This window comes from Durio zibethinus, chromosome 9, assembly GCF_047325235.1.
Source record: "Durio zibethinus cultivar Kanyao isolate XHJ-2024 chromosome 9, ASM4732523v1, whole genome shotgun sequence".
Taxonomy (NCBI): domain Eukaryota; kingdom Viridiplantae; phylum Streptophyta; class Magnoliopsida; order Malvales; family Malvaceae; genus Durio; species Durio zibethinus.
The window spans coordinates 1,222,946-1,244,981 of NC_143170.1; the positions used below are offsets into that span (position 1 = coordinate 1,222,946).

Below are 22,036 nucleotides of genomic sequence, written 5' to 3' on the forward strand. Positions count from 1 at the left end.
GTTACGGAATTTGATATGCAAAATTATCCATAAATTAAATAATATTATTATATTTTATATTAATTTGATGTATAAGAATTATAATTAAATAATTTTATTTAATGATTAAAATAATTTTTTAAAATTTATATAATAATATAATTTTTAAGACATAATAAAATATGTAAATTTAATTCAAAAATTACGAATAATTATTTTTATTTTTGAAATGATTAAAGTTAAAAAATAATTAATTTTTTTGTAATTATATATTTTTAAATATAAACTAAATATCATATAAAATAATTATCATTTTATATATTAAAAACGATCGTACATTGCTATGTATATTGAAAGAGTGTATAAATAATAGTTACTAGTATTTTATTAGCTGTATATACTTATTATTCCAAAATTTTTCTGGTTCTATATCTCATTAAAATATAATATAGTACTCGTTGAAGATGTTTTAGACAGTGATGAATTGAAGCTTAACTGCATGGTGAGTTAAAAAGGTGATTGGATTTGCAGCTAGGAAGTATGATCGAGGGCATCAGAGATTCAGAGTTTAATCTCGAGACTGATGCTCAAATCAGCAAATGAAGCAGATTAAGGTTAAAGAAGAAAATGAATTACAAGGAGTAATAGACGATATTTAATGATTTTAAATAAATTAAATTATTGTAAAATAATTCATTGATGAAATATTAGTGAAAAGTAGTTGGTTACTTTTTTTTTTTCTAAATTCATGCTTAGATTATAACTTAATCAAAATTTAAAATATAGATTTTCATAAAAAAAGAAACTTTAATTAATGAATTATTATACATTAAAACAATGGGTAAATGTTGGATAAGTGAAGCACGTCAATGAAAGCATCATTGTTGCTGAAATTTTCAAACCGGTCGCCAACTTTTTGGGAGATTACGCTTTTCAGTCTTGTTTTGGTTTAAATTAGTTAGTGTTTAAGAAGAGTTGGAGATATGGCTTAAGCAAGAAAAAATAATTAAAATAAAAAAAGAATAAACGCTTAGAAAATGGAAAAGAAAAAACTAACGGCATATTTTCGTTGTTAGTTTGTGTTAAATAACGTGGAAAGCGTTAGAGCCGTCTATCTCAATTTTAATGAGTTGGCTTCTCATCCAACCACAAACAGTATTCTCCAGTCCAGATATGAACAGGAGAGGAGCCCGATCCTCGTTTCACTCGCCTTTAGTTTTTACTTTGGCCCAAAAAAAAAAAAAAAAACTCGAAGGAAAACATTTGTTGATGCTATCTGATTACGCACTGTAAGATCTACCTCAACACCAAAAGGAGAAGCATCGAGGCACAGTAGCCAAGCTGGAGCAATTGAAGACGATTGGTAGGGAGCTCGCTATGGGCTCTCATGGCGGATTCTATCAGGCCAAAGAATTTCTGGATCTGGTGAAGTCCATCGGCGAGGCTCGATCCAAGGCAGAAGAAGACCGAATTGTTCTCAACGAAATCGAGACTCTCAAACGCCGCATCTCGGAGCCCGACATCCCTAAACGCAAGATGAAGGAGTACATCGTCAGATTGGTTTACGTGGAGATGCTCGGTCACGATGCTTCCTTCGGTTACATTCACGCTGTTAAGATGACTCACGATGATAGTCTTCTCGTCAAACGAACTGGTTACTTGGCTGTTACGCTCTTTCTGAATGAAGATCATGATTTGATAATTTTGATTGTCAACACCATACAGAAGGATTTGAAGTCTGACAATTACTTGGTGGTCTGCGCCGCCTTGAATGCCGTTTGTAAGTTCATCAATGAGGAGACAATTCCTGCCGTGTTGCCGCAGGTTGTGGAGTTGCTCGCACATCCTAAGGAGGCTGTACGGAAGAAGGCCATCATGGCTCTTCATCGCTTCTATCAGAAATCCCCCTCTTCTGTCTCGCATCTTGTCTCCAATTTTCGCAAGGTAGCTCTTCCCATTTTGCTCATTCTATTTCTAGGTTTTAATCTAATTCTACCATTCCAAACGAATATGTTCATGCATTTTAATTTAAGCAGCATGCCACTATGTCTATGTGTATTTAACCTATCGGAAAAGCATCTTGTTTCTGTGCATGCATGTGGGTTATGTGCTGATATGGATACTACATATGGCAAATTTTGCTGCCTTTCCTCTTCATTTTTGGATTAGTTTTCCGAATGATCATTTTCCACCATTTGCATAGAAACTAGCATGATTAGGTGTATCTTATGTAATAATTTCAAATTTATCAGTAAGTAAGAGGAATTTCAAGCTTATGAACCAACTACTAAACTTTTGTTCGGTAGAATTTACTTACACATGGTTCACAACTAAAACCAGAAATTCTCAAATACCTGCTATCATAGAATGAACTCTATTAAGGGAAGAGAAAAAAGGAAATAGAGAGACTGATATTTTAAGAAAAATGATACTCTGTAAGTTCTCAATATGTTTTATTACCATTTTCATTTTTATTAAGGTTTCTATTTTAAAATATATGCCTTGAGAAGTTGAAATATTCTAAAATGACAAATTTAATCTTGATATATTTGATAGCTAATGATTGTCAATATATTATTCTTGATAGACTGTTTCATTTATCCACTTAAAAAATGGCTTATCTTTGTTTCAGAGGCTTTGTGATAATGATCCTGGAGTTATGGGTGCAACCCTTTGTCCACTTCTTGACCTTATAACTATAGATGTTAATTCTTACAAAGATTTGGTCCTCAGCTTTGTAAGCATTCTTAAACAAGTAGCTGAACGCAGACTACCAAAGGCTTATGATTACCATCAGATGCCAGCTCCATTTATTCAGGTAATTTGTATTTTAGGTTTAACATGAGATTTTAGTAGCTTAATAATTTTCCAATTGAAAATGTAGGACATATGACGATCATAGTTGCATTTGGCAGATCAAATTACTGAAAATTATGGCTTTGCTTGGAAGTGGTGACAAACAAGCAAGTGAAAACATGTATACTGTAGTGGGAGACATATTCAGAAAATGTGATTCATCAAGTAATATAGGAAATGCTGTACTTTATGAGTGCATATGCTGTGTTTCGTCTATATTTCCCAATCCCAAGTTAATAGAGTCTGCAGCCGATGTTATATCAAGATTTTTAAAGGTATATCTCCTTTATTTAGTGCCTGCTTTGTGGAAGTTCAGAGTCCTCATTGTTGAGGAGCATTATGAGTTTTTTTGCCATATTTGGTGAATCATGCCAGCTCCTGTTTTCGTTGTTAGAGTGACAGTCATAACCTAAAATACATGGGCATTGATGCTCTTGGCCGATTGATAAAGATAAGTCCAGAGATTGCTGAGCAACATCAACTGGCTGTGATTGATTGCTTAGAGGTAAAAAGTTTTTTTACTTTAAATTCTGGACATGTTAGCTAGTCTTCATTTCATTTTTTTTATACTTTTAATGTTATTTACTAACTTCGGGATACTTTAATATGATTAAACTTGTAGAGGCTGGGATTTATTTATCTATTTCCTAAGTGCTTGTGCTATATGGTTTGGTTTAAGCTTACTTGGTTCTGTTAAATGACGCGGTTATGTATGTTATAGCAGAATAGTTATGGTTAGTGTAAATTCCTAGTGCGTCTATGCCATGCAATTGTTGTTCATCCATTATAATTATTTACATGATTGCATGACACAGGACCCAGATGACACTTTGAAGAGAAAAACCTTTGACCTACTGTACAAAATGACCAAGTCTACAAATGTGGAGGTTGTTGTTGATCGCATGATTAATTACATGATTAGCATTAATGATGATCATTATAAAACTGAAATAGCATCTCGATGTGTTGAACTTGCGGAGCAATTTGCACCTAGCAATCAGTGGTTCATCAAGGTAAAATTTTGCCTTCCACTAGTCAATTAAGTTTCCTAGCTTAGAATGCTAGCCATTCCTGATAATTTTACTCCGCAGACCATGAATAAAGTGTTTGAACATGCCGGAGATCTGGTGAATATTAAGGTAGCACATAATTTGATGCGGTTGATTGCCGAGGGATTTGGAGAGGATGATGATGCTGCAGATAGTCAACTGAGATCATCTGCTGTAAGTTATTTTGATGATTGCTTTTTGCACGTGCATGCACAGACCATATATTGTTGCTGTATGTCAAATGCACACATCAAATGAATTAACTAAATGTTTAACGTTGTGCATCTTCTTTGACCTTCTTTATCTATATCTTTATTAATGTCATTTCAGTTTGAGTCTGAAAAAAGAAAACCACTCTTGAAAGCTTGAAACCTCAGATTTTTAATACTTGCGCCTTGTCTATTTTGTTAATGACATGAATTGAATTTCTTATTGAAACCTGCTGTCACTTTTTAACAAATGAGAATTAATGCACTTCAATAAATTTGGAAGTCAAGTGTAGCCAAAGAAGTTAATTTTTTAGTGTTCAAAGGTGAGACTAGCTGAAATCAAAATGTTTAATGTGTAAATGATTCCTATGAGATATAGCAAAGGCTTGTGTAACAGGTCTAGCTTTAATGAGATATGCCATGCCAATGAATTTTATGAACCTATGAGTATATTGGGATTTAACAATCAGTTGGCACATTATGTAGACTTTGATAATTGTATAGGAAAATATTGAAGCTTTTAGTCTAGATCTTGAGAATGGATGCAGCAATTGGGTTGAATTTGATCAGAGGGCTATTTGACTGGAAGCTTAGTTTGGAGGTGGAAATCTATTGCAAATATTAATTACCTGCACATATGTTTTGGATATTCAGTGCGAATTCAAATTGTAAAATGTTATGGTGCATTTATAGTCTCATGTGTGAATTATTCTGCCACAGGGCTGAAGTCAGAAATATAGTACTCTGTACAATACATATCTATTATTCTTTATCTGATTGATGATTGATGTGTTTTAACTGTTTTTTGGTGTATGTTTCACACCTATCATTCAAAAGTGACTCTTTTTTGTGCATCTTCACCCTTCTGTATTTTAGTTTTACTCATTTTTTTGGTCCTTTCTTTTTGTTTTTCATATTCTTAAGTTGGAATGATTTTTTTTTTTTTGGGCAGGTGGAGTCATACTTTCACATTCTTGGTGAACCAAAGTTGCCATCTGTTTTTCTTCAAGTATGTTCTGTTGTATCAAGTATCCTTTCTAACTTTTTTTCCTTGCATGTTTGCAGTGCTAAAATCTTGATTGCGAGTTCTGATTGCAGGTAATTTGTTGGGTCTTGGGGGAATATGGAACAGCTGATGGAAAGTTCTTTGCTTCCTACATTACTGGAAAGTTATGTGACGTGGCAGAGGCATATTCTAATGATGAGACTGTTAAGGTATCAACTAATATGAATTAATGATGCTTAAACCAGTTATTTCAACTTCTTGATGCGGTTAAACAAGATGTTTGTATGTTAAAATTCTCATTATCATCTGAAAATGTCATGTTATAATGTTATATTTTCCATTCAACATCCGCAAATGTGTTGATCTTTCTCCTATTTTTGAAGGCATATGCAGTTACAGCTCTCATGAAAATATATGCATTTGAACTAGCAGCTGGGAGGAAAGTAGATATGCTGCCTGAGGTTGGTTTCCGAGCACTTGAGGACAAATTTGTTATATGCAAATGCGTGGTCATTTCTGTTATTGATGTGGTTCAATATTTGCATCCTTGTTAATTTTATGTTAGATTGCATACTTTTAGCCAACATTCTCAAAATAATTTAAACTAGCTGTGTTTACTTTTCATGCATCTCATTTGTGCTGACCAACAGGCTTTGAAGCTAGATCTTAGATTTGTTAAGTTTGGTAATAAGATCATAGTTTTCAACTAAGGAAAAGCTTGGCTTTGGGTTGTTTGGTTGCCTAAAAGCAAAAAATTTTAGTGCTGTAATTCTCTCAACGGTAGCTAGCAAGGACTTTTAAAGGAATTAAGAGTAAGTTGTCTTACTAAGTTGTCTTACCATGTTGAAGTGTATCCAATGAACTAAAATATATTACACATGTATAGACTGCTTGGAGCTCCATTTCTTGGGAGGAAAATGACCTGGAATAAGAAAAATATAGAAATTAAGGAAATTTTGACCCTGGTTACAAGCAAAAATAACACACATTTTCTTTTCACATGATATGGCAATGAAGAAAATAAATAAAAAAATGACTTGGAATAAGAAAAATATAGAAATTAGGAAAAGTTTGACCCTGGTTACAACAAAAAATAAGACACATTTTCTGTTCATATGGTTTGGCAATGAAGAAAATAAACCAGGTTTAAGGTTAGGTGGTGTCAGATTGGGAGTTTGTGTTTGCATTATCTCATTGAATTGATAGTGAACTTCTTTCCCTTAGCAGAAGCTGTAGTTCAGAGAAGAGGTTTTGTTGTTTAAAACTTCTAATTTCTCTCTCTGGGTTGCATTTTACTAGAAAGGAAGTAAGTAGAAATTATAATTAAGCTACCATTTACTAGGTTGTTCTGATGGTGAGAAAATGATTGATGTGAAAAGAGGTTATGGTTCTCAAAGCAAAAGATTTCATTTTAAAGAAATGTGTCAATATGATCTGCTTTGGAGATTCCTCAAGTGGTCAAAATTAAGTATGGTAGGGTAATGAGTATTCTGACCCCAGGTTGGGCAACGGAGTGAGAACAATGTGTGGCAACAGGCTTTTAATGCCTTTTATTTAGGAATAAGAATTATAAGGTGGAGATCAGCGGTTATTGATGCCAATTGTGCAGTGTACTGGTAGGATAGGGATCGCTGCAAATGTCTTGTAAATGGATAATGATGGAACTGCTGGTGGCATAATGGGAATTTCTTTTAATGCTTACTAACTCTGCTAAAAGTGATATTTATTTTGATGAAAGGCCTTGTCATAGATGCCTGAATATACAATATTTGGAGGTATAATAATACTCAGCTTTCGTAATGGTAACAAAATTTGTGGACTGATGGCTCTCTCCTCTCTTGCAGTGTCAAGCTTTAATGGAAGAATTATTGGCTTCTCACTCAACAGATTTGCAGCAACGTGCCTATGAACTGCAAGAAGTAATTGGTCTTGATGCACATGCTGTTGAGTGTATTATTCCATTGAATGCAAGTTGTGAAGATATTGAGGTGCTTTTTTAATTGCATTCCATGTTTAATTTGGTTTTGAATGTACAGGTTCTCATTTTGTGTGATATCTCTGATGTCTCCTGATTCAATTTCCCTGATATCTTGTTTTTAACTTATTTGCCTTTCTAGTTTGAGCCCCAAATTCTCTGAAAGTCATATTTTTATGAAACTTTTATCCTTAAAAGTTGATTGCATCCTCTTTGGTTAGTTACATATTGAAGCTTCCGTGACCTAAGTTTGATAAAAAGTCTATGACTTAAACTGATCCGTTCCACTTTGATATCTGCACTTCATTTAGTTTATCAATTAAGCATTATCCCTCCTCGCTTCTCCAATATGAGGTGGTACTTCTTTTGATTGTAAATTTTGCTGCAAAGAAAGAGTAATGACATCACCTTCTTTATCTGTTGTGTTATCCTGCATGGGATTGATTTATAAGGATGTTGGATATTTCTTGTTGAACATTTCCAACAGTTGTTCATTTCAGAAAAGGCACCGCATTGATGTTGGCTCTTCTATGAGTGGGATAATGTTTTTACAAGTAGGTTGGCTTAAAAATTACTTCCATTTTGAAAATGTACTCTTTTTGTGACAGAACTGATCCACTTAAGTTTTATTAAATTTCCCTTGCTTTGGGAGTTCATACAATTATCTTAACTCTTTGACATATAAATCAATTTATCTGTATATGTTCTGTTGAAAGTTTTTGGGAGCTTCACAAGATTATGACATATTATCTGTGCCAGGTTAATTAGTTGATGTCTAAATCCCTAGCTTTCTACAAAAGCCTGCGTCCATTATGTTTTACAGGTTAAGATCATTAGCAATTGAACCGTAATTGCATGCTTATGTTGGCTATTTGTCCTTTTAGGTCCTTGTGTTTTCTGTCAACCTCATCATGGTGGAACATTGTTTGTTAATTTATACTATATCTTTTAATGCGAGAGTACAATCATTATTAGTTCTCCTTGCAGATTGATAAAGGTCTTTCATTCCTTAATGGTTATATCCAAGAGTCGATAGAAAAAGGTGCTCAGCCGTATATTCCTGAGAGTGAACGCTCTGGAATGTTAAATATATGCAACTTTAGGAACCAAGATCACCATGAAGCATCATCACACAGTCTCAGGTTTGAGGCATATGAGCTTCCAATACCAACAGTGCTATCTAGGATTCCTCCAGTATCACGTGTTTCAACTGAACTTGTCCCAGTTCCTGAGCCAATATATCCTAGGGAGAGCTACCAGACTCCTGTGCCCTCTATGTCATCAGATGCAGGGTCGTCAGAGCTCAAGCTGCGACTAGATGGAGTCCAAAAGAAGTGGGGTAGACCAACATACTCCCCTGCAACATCTACCTCAAATTCCACATCGCAAAAAACAGTTAGTGGGATCACACAAGTTGACGGGGCAAGTACTGCAAATTCCAGGACACTTGAAACCTATGATTCAAGGAAACCAGAAGTTCAAATTTCTCAAGAAAAGCAGAAACTTGCTGCTTCACTGTTTGGAGGTTCATCAAAAATGGAAAAGAGGGCAGCTACTGGTCATAAGATTTCAAAGGCAAGCAGCCACACGGTGTTGAAGTCTCATATGCCAAAGTCTAGTATGGAAGTAGCATCAGAGAAGACGGCTACTGTTCAACAGTCTCCGGACTTGCTTGATTTGGGGGAAGCAACTGTCACAAGTACTGCTCCTTCGATAGATCCATTTAAACAATTGGGGGGCCTTCTTGACACAACTCAAGTTGCTTCAGCTGTAAATCATGGTTCGACTGCAGCTTCCAAATCACCTGATATAATGGCATTGTACGTAGAGACACCTACTGGCATACACAATAAAGATGACGGTGATCTTTTATCTGGCTTGTCAAATCGTTCAATGCCAAACATGCCTTGCGGTGCTACAACAACGCAACCAATGCAAAGTAGCAAGGGTCCCAACCCTAAAGATTCATTGGAAAAGGATGCACTGATTAGGCAGATGGGTGTGACTCCATCGAGTCAGAATCCAAACATGTTTAAAGATCTACTTGGATGAAGTATATTTCAAGGATTGACAGCGACCAAATTTTGGTGCGGTTTTCCATGCAGCTGGTCAGTCGATAGGTAGGTAAACTTACAAGCTATGTGCTATTATGAGCAGCTAACGAGAGAACTCATATAAATTTGGTTCAGCCACGTGGAATGGGGTTTAAGATTCAGGTAGGTAGGGGTCTGTAGTTGTTGGAGACTAGAGGTATTGTATTCTTCTTTTTTTTGTTAATTTTTCGTAGAAAAGAGCACAAACACCGGTGTTCGCTTGATTGATTTGCCTGCAGGGCCTTTCGTGGCTGTTCCAATTGTTAGGCTTATATGGGTCATGTATATGCCCAAAGGAGGAGGGTTTTGCCAAGCACGCTTGCCCGCTTTTGCACCGTATGATGTTGAGTCTTTTGTTGTTATGATAATGCTGTATAAATAGTAGTATAATAAATTGGTCCCTTTTTTTTTCGTTTTTTATTTCATTCCATCGTAATTTTTCTTGAAGACAAATATTTTCATATTTGCTTGGATCAAGTAATCTGTCTCAGTTGGAGAGTGCTAAGAAAAGGTTATTGTTTCTATTAAATTTTGATGACATACTAATTCATAGACACAGATAGAAGCTTTTGATCTCTCTGCTCTTCAGACTTGGAAGAGTCTCTTAGTTTCTAGTTTCAGGTTCTACACTAGACGCATCCTTAGCACCTGCCGCCACAGCCCCATCACCTGCCGGAATTCTGCTGCAATACCGATGCAATAACAGAATCCACCATTTCCGGAATCATTTCATACACGCGCTTTTCCTCTCAACTTCACATTCACCATTGATGGAGCTTGGGAAGATGAAGCAACCTCAACATTACTTTGAATCGATTAAGCAACACTATTAAACTTATCAACTGAACCATCAAGTGGTCGAACAACTGAGGAACAACTTTTGCTACTCAAACGAAGCATAGAAGAACTAGAATCTCTCGCCATGACAAGGGACAGAATAAAACGGACAGCCGTGATCGAAAAGAGAAATTGAGCAGAAAGCTATGAAAAAGCGCCTAAAAATGTTGAAAAAAAGGGGAAACATGGTTACCATGGTAGACCTGCTAACATGAACCGAGAGAAACACTAAACGTTCTTATGAACCTTCAAAAGCCGCGAAGTCCTATCAGTTTTGCCCTGTCAAAACAAGCCGTGTCTTGCTGCTGCCACTTAATGCATTTATTTCCATAGTGTATCAACTCCTGTGTTAAGGTGATGGATGTGAAATGGGGAAGCGAGTTGTTGTTGACAGATCTCACACAAATCGGACAAATATCATTGATACCGTTGTTTGTTTTGTGGAATGAACCCTATGATCAAAAAGTGGTCCTAAAAATGTTTGATGTTAGCATTTTCAAGGAAAAAGTGGATAAACAATTACAAGTTAGATTGTACTTTGTTTTCATGCTGTAGTTTAGTTCATATTATCCCCAAAGCTGCATAGAATCTCGGATTGCCGAGTCCCTATGTTCATTCTGGAACAAAAAATGCTTTATACTTTCAACACCGAGTTATGTTTCCTATGGTGATTATTATTCCTTCCTATATATATTATTTGAACTCCAATACCGTGTTTTATATTCACATGGAGCCATGTGGGGTGCACTTATTTCATTTGAACTTGTGAGGAGTTTGAATGCAGGACTAAGGTAATGGATGCGGTGCACAATCTGTCAACAGCAAGGATGGCTGAGAGCCTGAGATCCAGTACTTTAGGGGCCTGCTGGAACAGTAAGAAATGAACTCATGAAATTTCTCTATTACAAAGTTACTTTGTAGGCGACTACAACCATTTTCTCTTTTTCAGTCCATATTCATGTTCTTACCATCATTTTTGTGCTTAAAGTATGAAGAGAGCAAGGTATGCCATCAAAATAGTCATGAAAAAAATTTTGTGGACAGTTTTCAAATGAAGTAGAACTGTGTGTTCTTGGGGTTTATGGACTTGGTTTGCAGTTTGGCTGAAACTATGCGTTATGGTCAACCCTTGTTGATTTTGCTTTGTTCTAGGTGATGGATAAGAAATTGGAAAGTTATAGAAGTCTTATTATTTCCAATTTGTTTAGAGGCTGAAAAACAGAATCGCCTCGTCCTAGCTTGGGTTGAGCTACTTAAAAATAAAACACAAGGAATCTCCGACAGGACAAATGCCATTGAGAAGGTATGTATTTCTCACTATGAATATTTACTCTCTTTTCCAAAGGAATGCATTTGTTGGAGTACGGGGTTGAAGCCATTTATTTGATAGGTAATTATTTAATTTGGGAAGATCTTAATCTCGATTGACCTAATGCTACTTTTGCAGTTATAAGGTGGCATTTTAAGTTATGCCCTTACGGGGAACATAAAATTTCTTGCTTTTAATTGTAGACATCAATTTTGTTCGAGTCCACCATTTTTTTTTAAGTTTAATATTAATAATAATTTTGATAATAATATTAATAATAACATTAAAAATTAAAAATCAAAATTAATAATAATTAAAAAAAAGAAGAGACACAAAAAACAGAGGGTTGGTACGACGTCGTCGTCGCCCCTGTCTAGCCCTTTGCTTGACCTTATCAGACAGCCACCTTACCCATCAAACAGCCACCCTACCTAGTCCCACCAGACCCGACCAGCCCCCTGTCTAGCCACCAAACCAGACAGCGACCTTACAGCCACCCTGCCACTTTCTACAACCACCATCCGCCCCTCTTTTAAGCTCTTTAAAACCCCCCAGCCTCTTCCCTTTAGGACTCTTTATGGAACACAAACAAAAGCTCTCTCATACAGAAGCTAAAAAACGCAAACAAACCCCACCAACACCAAAAATAAAAAAAAACACAACACAGTCCTCCCCGTAGGGAGGAATCCATCGCCAAGCCATCTGCAACAAAGAAAAGAAGCTGTCAGTTAATTTTTTTTTAAAAAAAAGGTAGAAAGAATCAAAAAATTTCAAACCTCGATCTATGCCAATCAAGGCTGTTTTCGACGAAATAGGTGCCAGATATGAGCTTAGGAGGTTGAACGGAACCTCTTGATCAATTTTGAAAATTTTCGATCACCAGCGACCACCGTCAATGACGACCCAAGCGACAGCCGACGTGGTAGTCCAGCGACCAGACGGTAAAAGAGCTCTGGAGCTCTCCCCAGAGCTCTCCTCTTTTTTTTTTTTTGAAACAGGAAAAGAATGAACAAAAAAAAATTTAGTTATATATAGAAAAGCAAAGCTCAAATGACGTTGTTTGGGTAGGGGAGGATCCGCGTGTGGACCCGGACAGGACCTGGGGTCTGAAAATCGATCAGCCAATCTGACTCCTCAATGGCTCTAAACCGATTTAACCAGACCGGATCGAACCACCCTTCAACCGGCTCAATCAAATTGTACTTCGAACCGAACTGTCGTTGACTGGTCTGGTTCAGGTAAAATTTTTTTTTTATATATATTATTATTTTTGTTATTTTGAATATTTTTTATATTTATGCATGATAAATTTTTAAATTTGTTAGGATAAATTTTTAATGGTTTTAATAATAATAAAAATGAAAACAAGTAAGATAATAATTAAAAAAATATTTAAAATGCTTTAATAATAATAATAATAATAATCTATAATAATAATAATAATAATAATAATAATAATAAAAAAAAAATAAATTTTTATTATTTTTCCTACCTAGATGTTGAAGGGAATAAAACATATTCCTAAAAATAATTTCGTCTAGATGTTGGAGAATTATTATTAATAAATTTTCATAAAATATATATAAGAAATTTTTAATTAATTTTCAAAAATCACTAAAATCGAACTTGCTCCGAAAATCTGCCTAAATATTGAAAAATTTTAGAGATGTTCATTTTTTCTTAACAAAACGAAATTTTAAATGCTAATTCTTAAATTTCAAAACCCTAGGATTCTAAAACCCCTAAAATCCAAAATCCTTTAAATTCAAACTCCTAAAATCCAAAACCCTAAAATCCAACCCCTTAAAATCCAAACTCTAAAATCAAAACCCTAAACCTTTCATACCTTAAAATTCAAACCTTAAAACCCTCAAAACTCAAACCAAAACCTTAAAATCCGAATCTTCAAAATCTTGAAACCCTAACCTTTAAAACCTCTACTCAAGCCCTTACTCAAAATATCTTGAAAATCCTAAGGACACGTGTGAAAATCTCATTTGAAGTAATTTGTTTCTGAATGCCACCTAGATGATGGGGTATTTAGGAAACTTTACTTTGTTAAGTCTTTTCACACGATTTCTTAATTCGCATTAATAATAAGATTAATAAATAAAAAGTATAATAGTAAATTAGATTCTTAAATATAAACAGTCGCACCTAAGCTCTGCCTAAATGTTGAAAAGTCAGAATGGTCTCATTATACTTAAGAATCAAACTTTAAAATTGCATTTCATTTTACATGACATTCATTAGCATACATACGTTAGCGTGTTATCATCGATAATTATCTGCATTATTCTTTCTTTAATTTTTATTTACTATTTGATGATAAAATATTTTATAATAAAAATAGAATAATACATTTTTGAAAAAAACTTGAGATATTATAAAATCAAATAAAAATAACATTTCGAAAGAAATAATTTTTGGTACTCTACCTAGATGTTGGAGAGTCACTAATAATTATCTTCTATAAAGATTGTTATTTCATTTTAAGGATTATCGTGTTAAATCTTAAGCGAAAAGAGTTATTTTAAATTCTGCCTAGATGTTGGAGAATTTTAAAATAATTATTTAACTTTAAGATTTTCTTAATATTCCTAAATAAAGAGCTTTAACAAAATTTTATTTTTTTTAAATGAAAAGAATTAGTGTTAAATTTCAAATTGAAATCATTTTTATCCAACATAAAAAATAGTGCATAATTAAATTGTACCAATTTATGGGTGTTGTGGGGGTGCTAATCTTTCCCCACACGTAACCTGATTTTTCGTAAATCAAAATTTATCTTTTTGATAAACTTTAAACTTGCTTTTATAGTTTTATTAAAAAGATAAACTTTTGGGTGGCCAATCACACCCTAACAAAGATTGGTGGCGACTCCCCATTTATTTCGATTTTAAAACTTTTTTACGTCCGGTGATCCCAAAACCGTTACGACAGCTTGGCGACTCTACTAGGGAATGGTTGAAAGTCAAGCTAAAATTTTAATTATGCGTTATTGACAATGGTTGGATTTAATTGATTTTATTTGATATTTAATTTAATTCTTTTTATTTTATTTTTCAAAAATATAGAAGTTAATGAATAAAATAAATTGCATGCTAGTTATTACTTTATTTGGATTTTATGTTTATGATTTATTTATGTTATTTTAATTAAGATATCTCTTTGCACACACTTTGCATATTCATCCGCATGCATGAGCTCTAGACTCAGGTTCTTATCTTTTATAGGAGAAAGTAAAGTAGCTATGCTCTCGTGAGGTGATAACCTCCGTATTTGCTAGTGAAACACTTTCACTCAGATTGAACCATTCCCGTTAGTAACCCGTAATGGGTGAGGATCAGGGAACCTTACTAGTCTATAATAGACAATGATGTGAGGAATAGTCTGGGAACTTTTAGACACAAAAATCCTAACTTGACATATAGTGAGTCGTAAAGCCTAACCTTCAATAGAGCATTGTCATTTTGTGGAAATAACATAAAAGCATTTTCTTGAAGATTTTTTTTTCTTTTCTTTGGTAGTTATCCAAAATTTGCATTTTCATAAAATATTTTTTATTTTTAGCATTATCCAATAAATAAAAAGAGAAAATTTTTTTAAAATTCTTTATTTATTAGCTAAATAAAAATTAATTTTTTTGAGTCCTAGTTATTCCATGTGAAAAAAATGTTTTTCCTTTTAAAAAAGAATATTTTTTCTTTTTTTGAATGATGTTTCATTTTTTGCATTTTCGTTTGATTTTTAATCCCATCCCATATGCATCATAATAGAAGAATGTGAGCATTCTATCCCATCCATGTCAATGGATAGTGCATGCATCTCATGTTATGCACATATTGATAAATGATACATGCTTTCTATATGCATCTTAATAGGTAGTGCGCACATTCCATTTTATTACACATTTGAAGGTAGTGTCAGTTCATTAGGATGACATAACACAATCATTTCATGTAAAAATATAACGTGCACTTGATAGGTTCATGCATTCCATACAAGTATGCTACATTAGTCATAAGAATACATCTCACCATTCATGTAAATATTTCATTGCATTTCATGCATATAGATTCATGAATAATAAGGTCGTATAGAACATACATTGTATTTCATGTCCCACCATCCCTATAACATAACATTACATTCCTTGCATACACGTTCATGATTGATGAAAATTTTTATTTGGGCCTTTGTATATATAAAAATTCATTGCCTTAAGCATATATGCATTTCAGGACATTCATTAGGCATCATTGTCACATTCATGAACATGCTATATGTGTCATATAAGTTAGAAATTATTTTGTGGCATTCATTCAATAAGGGTAATAATCTAGGATTTTATGTCTAAGTCTTGGAATAAAATATCTGTCTTAGTAGAAATTAGAATGGCAAAAATAGAAGATCGATTGCAAGCAAAGATTAGTGCTTTGAAGTTGAATCAAGAGAAATTATGGCTCGAGCTTCGAAAGATGAAACAACATATAGCTCAATTGATAAAAAGGGTTAAAGGTAGTGGTGGAGTTGAGTTTGTTCCTCCTTAAAGATCGTTGTCACTTTCGATTCCATCAAGTTAAGATCAATTAGCTCCTATTAGTCTTAGCACTTTTCCAGAACAAACTAAGGCATTAGGTAATTTGAACAATGATCAAAGTTTGGGTGAACTCAAGAGAAGAATGGGTGAACTAGCCACGCAAATGACTGAGCTTAAAAGTTTGATTTCCAATAAAGAGTCACCTGGCTTCAAACAACTATCACCAACTATCTTGAGTTCTAACCCGTTCCTAAATCCTCCTTATGACTACTTTCAACCTCTTTTCCAAGCACCTAGAATTAAACCCCCAAGTGTCCTGCAACCTTCAAGAATTTTACACCTGAATCCACATCCCCCACTTCACACTTCACACTTCACAATCGCTTGTTTAGCATGCTATCCAATCACCACTTTATCAGCCTAATCTTCAACCTAGAGTTTCTCAATTCACCTCAAGACTAACTATATCACCATCTTTTTAGCAAAGTAAACTAACCATAGGACAGAAAAACTCTAGCAATATCAAAGGAAAAGCCTTTATTGATCCAATACCTATGTCCTACATAGAGTTATGCTCGTTGCTTCTAAAAAACTATCTCATTACCCCCATCCCTGTTGAACCTCGTAAACCACCTTTTTTCAAATGGTATGACCCTAATGCCCAATGTGAATACCATTTTGGCATCATAGGTCATTCTCTTGAAGATTGCACGACTTTGAAACATAAGGTACAAGGACTGATAAAAGCTGGATATCTAAGTTTTGAAACCAAAATGAAGCCAGTTGTTCACAAGAACCCTTTTTATTGATCCAAGTCGCTATAGCAGATAGTGCTGTAGGCAACAGTAAGGTTGGCCATGATGATGAATAAAAGGGTTATCCTTCCCAACAATCATGGTCAACTATTTTTGAATTTCTTAGGTGAGATAAATAGGAGTAAAGTAGGTCTAGCACTTTTTGGCCATAGCCCTAGAATGGTTCATGATGTGTAAACTTGATACTTTTGAGAATGAATGAAAACTTTTTTTAACTTGAATTTTTATGAATTAATGCCTCTGTCCACTTTTAATAATTACTTGTCTAAAGAAGCCTATGAAAAAAGTGATAGTTGTGATTATGCTTTCACCAAACTTTTGAGGATGAAAGAATATCTTTAGATAACCCAGCCAAAATATAGGATTAATCTCAAGTTTTTCCCTCCTTAATAATAAAAAAATTTAACTTGCATATCATGTATCATCTGTTTGAATTCATTGTTCTTCATGCTAGCTAAGCACAAAAGATGATAATTATGAATATGTTTTTGTTAAACCTTCAAAGTCAAAAGATTTTTTATAGTAAAATTCATGTCATGCATTTCTAACTTTTGATAATTAATAAAAGGTTCAAGGATAGCTATGATAAGAACGAGACTAGTTAAGACTACACACTTATAGCACTCGAGTAAGTACCATAATCATGGAAAAAGAATATGCAAGTTGAATGGATAGAGTAGAAAAAACCCAATGAGAGATCAGTGAAACAGTTACGAGAATGCAACAAAACGTGAATAGACAGTTGGCAGAATTAAATCAGATGTTAGCAAAGTTGATAAAAGGAAAAAAAGTTCTTGAAACACATAGGGCAATGAAGAAAACAACTATTAAGACACCATTGTATCCATTGGGTTCACATATGTTTAAGATCCCCATGTATCGCAAGCACCTCCAACAACTCATCAACCTTACATTAGCCTTTCTACCAAGTTGCCATCAGTTCAGACAAATGTCAACCCTAGATGTACTCTTCATGACTTCACTATTGTACCTAATATGGATGATCATAAAGAATTAAAAAAATTGAAAAGGGCATCAGATCCATCAGAAGATATAGTGATGAAGATAAGTATGATCTATTGGAAGAGACATTGAAAGTAATTGAAAGCCATGATGTGTATGAGAATATTGGCGCTAGTGAACTTAGTCTAGTACCGATCTTGTTATTCCATCAAAATTCAAAGCCTCAAGTTTCTAGAAGTATAATAGAACGAAATGCCCTTTAACACACATCACCATGTACTATCGAAAGATGACAGGTCACACTCATGATGATAAATTGTTTATTCATTACTTTCAAAATAGTCTCACTGGGTCTACAACAAAATAGTATGCTCAGTTGGATCGAAATAAGATTTGCTCTTGAAATGACTTGGCTAGGGCCTTCCTAAAACAATACAAGCATCTTAAAAACATAGTGCCAGATAGGTTGTCTTTGCAGAACATGAAAAAAAGATCAACTGAAACTTTCAGAAAATATGCACATATATTGAGAGACATAGCAGCCCAAGTACAATCACCCTTGTCTGAGAAAGAAATTACTGTTCTATTTATCAATTTCTTAAACACTCCTTATTATGAAAGAATGATTGGAAATGTCTCTAAAAGCTTTTCGGACATGGTGATTTTTGGTGAAATTATAAAAAATGCAATCAAAAGTGGCAAGATTAAGTTAAAAGAGGTGACCGATGTTGAAAAGAAAAGTACATCAGAAAAGAATAAAGGAGAGGTGCAAGCAGTCACAATGGAGGGGCATCTACCTAATAGTTTTATCTCGTACAATCCTTATCCTGTTTATCAACCTCATAGCCCTGTCATAATCCATATCTCTCAAAACCTATATCTTTGTCAACCAAGCCAACATTTGGGCTTTTTAGTAAATTCTCATCCTCAAATGGTCATTCATGACCTTATTCCTGCATTTAACCCACCACCGACTGACAAAAAATAAAAAAAGACTAAGGAATAATCAAGAGAAATTATCCATCCTTATTTTTCACCTTTTGCCTTTGCTAATAAAAGGTTGATATCTCACTCATGTGCCTCTAAAAGTAACACCAAATCCATCAGTAAGGAGTTATGATCCCAATGGTAATTGTGATTACCATATGAGGGTAATTGACCACTCAACTGAAAAATACAGACAGTTGAAAGAAAATGTTGAAGATCTTATCAAGAATAGTAGTCTAACTCTTGAGGTAATAGAATAATGGAAGTTGTTGACTCCATCCAATTGTTAAATGTAAGGAGTTGAGATGAAGAAAGAGATCTCGAGTTTCAAAAATCAGGATATGATGATTTTTTTTTAATCTTTTTACTGTGTATATATGACATATGCATAGTGTCCTTAGGAGTTATTTAACTTATTTTGGAAGAATTGAATACTTTAGATCTTTTTCATGAAATTTTTTTTTTATACATTTGTTTGAATAAAAGTCCCACATAAGTAACTTTCAAGATTTCAAAAAAATAAAAAAAAATTAAGAAAAGAAAAAACAAAAAAAAAAGTTTTATTTTACAATAAAGATGGAAGGATTCTTAAGGGAAATAGTGATTACTATTGGGAAAAAGCTCATCGAATACCTCTACACCTTTTCAAATACTTTCACACCTTTTCAAATACTTTCATGACCCTGATCACTAAAATATTTGGACTCATCAACCATAACCTTTCAAGGAATGTGAGTTTGATTTCAGACCTTAAAGGGTCGATAATCTTTTTTTGAGCAAAGAACAAAAGAGATTAATTTTAAAAGTTTATTTTGAATTTTAAAAATCAGATATTCTTTTAAATTTTCAATTGATAATTCAATGTGTGTCAAAATTTTACTATGACCATATATACAAAAATGCTTAAGCCTTTTTCTTAAATAACATTTGTTTCATGTCTTAAGGCACATTGAGAAAAAGAAAAAAGAATCCTTTTTTGCCTAAGACAATTTATTTCATACCTTTATACATTTTCTCTTCCTTTCATTAAAAAAATGCCAAAAAAGTTTGAAGCCCAAAAAACCTTTTTGAACTATGCGATCAATCCTATAAAACTTAATCGTCATAAGAACTTTGAGTAAAGAAAAATATGAGGCATCACAAAAAAAAATAAAAAATAAAAAAAACAAAAAAAAGTGACATTTTCAATGATTTGCTCTTCTAGCCAAGTGATCATGTTTGAAATGATGAATGACCATCTTTTTCTATCATTCTCATATATAAAAATTATCCATTTGTTACCCATTTGAGCATATTAAATTTTTTGTTCCAAAATAAACCCTAGCTAAAGATCATTTCTACATTTGGGGGCAAAATTAGCATATATTCAAGATCAATTTCAAGAAAAGTATCCGATAATTAAAAGCATCTAACATGCCTTTCAGAGGTAAAAGTTTAGGATAAAAAGTGAACAATGCTTCAACTGAAATCTCAAGATTCAAGAAAGTGAACAGCCAAATATGAAGTTAAGTATTTCTAAAGCAAAGCAAAGAAACCTTAGAGATAAGAATCTGAAGCTTCAGTTAGAAAAAAAGGTAAGAGAAAAAAAAAATGTACCTTGAAAATGAGAATTCATGGCAAAAAATGAAGTTAATAAAGCTGGTGAAATTAAAGTCAAATGTTTTAAAATAAAGTAAAAGAAGAAAGTCAAAGAATACTCCTCAAGATCCTTTGCCTAATTATCCTAAATAATATATTTCGAGCCTATTTATCCATTCTTTCAGAATCCTTAACCTCAACCTACATTACATACCTTAAAAAGTCTATTTTGATCAAATGTGGATACTTAGGTTGAAGAGCAATATCCTTAAAATTTGTACATACTTATTAGTATTTGGCAAGATTTCACCAAGTTCTTCATTGATAGAAAATATAGCTCTAAGCTGAAAACTTCAAAAGGGCAGTTTAGAGCTAAAATCACTCTCGAGACCCCAAAATAAATTTTAAAGTTTCAAGGTTCTATCCGAAATAAAAAAAACCTCGATGCAAAGCCTTTTGAAAGACCAGCACCTATTAAATACCTTTCATTCAAAAAAAAAAGAAAAAAGAAACCAACTTTGTCCTTTTCCCAAATCTTATTTGGAAAGTAATGGCTAGTTTTGACTCACATTGAAGTATCATGTTTTTAGTAAAAAAAAATTATCTCTTTTGTGAGCCCAAGAGAAATCTTCACAATCTTCGTCGAGCTTTCCATGAGATATGCCCACCAGTAAAAGGAGTTGAATTGGCAATTACCCTCCTATTCATAAGCTTTTTGAATAGTAGTAATCAACTTCTAAGAGATTCGGAAGTCTTGAGTTTTAAATTTTTCATTAATTGTGAAGATACTTTATGTGGGATAATTTTTTATCACTTTTGAAAAATTTCAAGATCATTTGAGTATTTTGTACATAATATTGAGATCATTTTTTTGGGTAAAAATAAAACAGTGAATTTTAAACATAGATTATTTAAAAAAAAGAAGAGGCAAGAAGAGTCTATGCCTTTGCATCGCTTGCATCTATATCACAAGAAAAATATTCGTATTTGTATCACTTGCATTGGTATTTGTATAAGATATTTCCATTCACACCTTGAGAAAAATTTGCATTCGCATCATGACATCTGCATCTTAAGAAAAGGTATTGGTAAGCGCATTTACATGAAAAGAACATTATCATTGTGAAAAAGTCAAATGTATTTGCATCAAGCATTTGCATTCATGCGTTGGCATTAACATTTGCATCGACATTTCCATTAACATCATTTGATGAGAATAGACATCTGCATCGTGATTACATTTATCAACTTTGTAAGTATTAAAAATAAAAAAGGGAAAAAATATGAGGGGACAAGTTTTTTTTAAAATTTCAAAGCCTTTGTTTAGGAGGAACCTTCTTCAAACAAGACCTTTGGAGTCTAAAAAAACTCTGATCAAGTGAAAGCCACGTTTAAAAAGATTTTTAAATTTTTAAAGTTTCATTGCCTCTGATTATGAGGAGCATTCAAAGATTTTGAGATTTGTAAGATCTCCGGGTGTAATCTCTAAAGCCTTCAGACACAATTTTCAAGATTTTTGGGTAAAAGATTTTTAAATTTTTAAAGTTCACAGATCTCGGATCAGAAGAGCATTCAAAGATGATGATTTTTAAAACCTCCAGGCATAATTTTGATTTACGGTGTTATCCCAATCGATTTTTTATTTTTTGACTTGCGGTGTTATCCTAGTCAATTCTGTTGTCATGATTTTTAAGACTTTCGAGCAGAATTTGTAAGACCTCTGAGCATAATTTTGATTCAGGATGTTATCCCAATCGATTTCTTCTTTTCGGCTAATGGTGTTGTTTTAATCGATTCTGTAAGACTCTGGGCATGATTTCTAATACCTCTGGGCATG

At 33.5% G+C, this 22,036-nt stretch overlaps 1 protein-coding gene across 2 annotated transcripts; it reads left to right on the forward strand.

The window, feature by feature from the left end:
* Positions 1 to 1,183: 1,183 nt before the first annotated feature.
* LOC149516686 (AP-4 complex subunit epsilon-like) lies at positions 1,184 to 9,587 on the forward strand. Of its 2 annotated transcripts, XM_089765247.1 has the most exons (11): positions 1,184 to 1,923; positions 2,612 to 2,797; positions 2,895 to 3,110; positions 3,230 to 3,340; positions 3,651 to 3,848; positions 3,927 to 4,058; positions 5,046 to 5,102; positions 5,192 to 5,308; positions 5,483 to 5,560; positions 6,944 to 7,087; positions 8,062 to 9,587. In XM_089765247.1, exons 1-11 carry the CDS (start codon positions 1,357 to 1,359, stop codon positions 9,124 to 9,126), a joined length of 2,871 nt encoding a protein of 956 aa, XP_089621373.1. In that variant the 5' UTR covers positions 1,184 to 1,356; the 3' UTR covers positions 9,127 to 9,587. The 2 variants fall into 2 exon arrangements, with proteins under 2 accessions (XP_089621373.1, XP_089621375.1); XM_089765249.1 differs by lacking the exon at positions 6,944 to 7,087 and having other exon boundaries at positions 8,062 to 9,273.
* The last annotated feature ends 12,449 nt before the right edge of the window (positions 9,588 to 22,036 follow it).

Coding starts and splice junctions, on each gene's coding strand:
- LOC149516686 (XM_089765247.1), top strand. CDS start 1,357: ATGGGCTCTCATGGCGGATTCTATCAGGCCAAAGAATTTCTGGATCTG. Junction 2,798..2,894: donor TGCCAGCTCCATTTATTCAG/GTAATTTGTATT, acceptor TGCATTTGGCAG/ATCAAATTACTGAAAATTAT. Junction 5,103..5,191: donor TGCCATCTGTTTTTCTTCAA/GTATGTTCTGTT, acceptor TTCTGATTGCAG/GTAATTTGTTGGGTCTTGGG.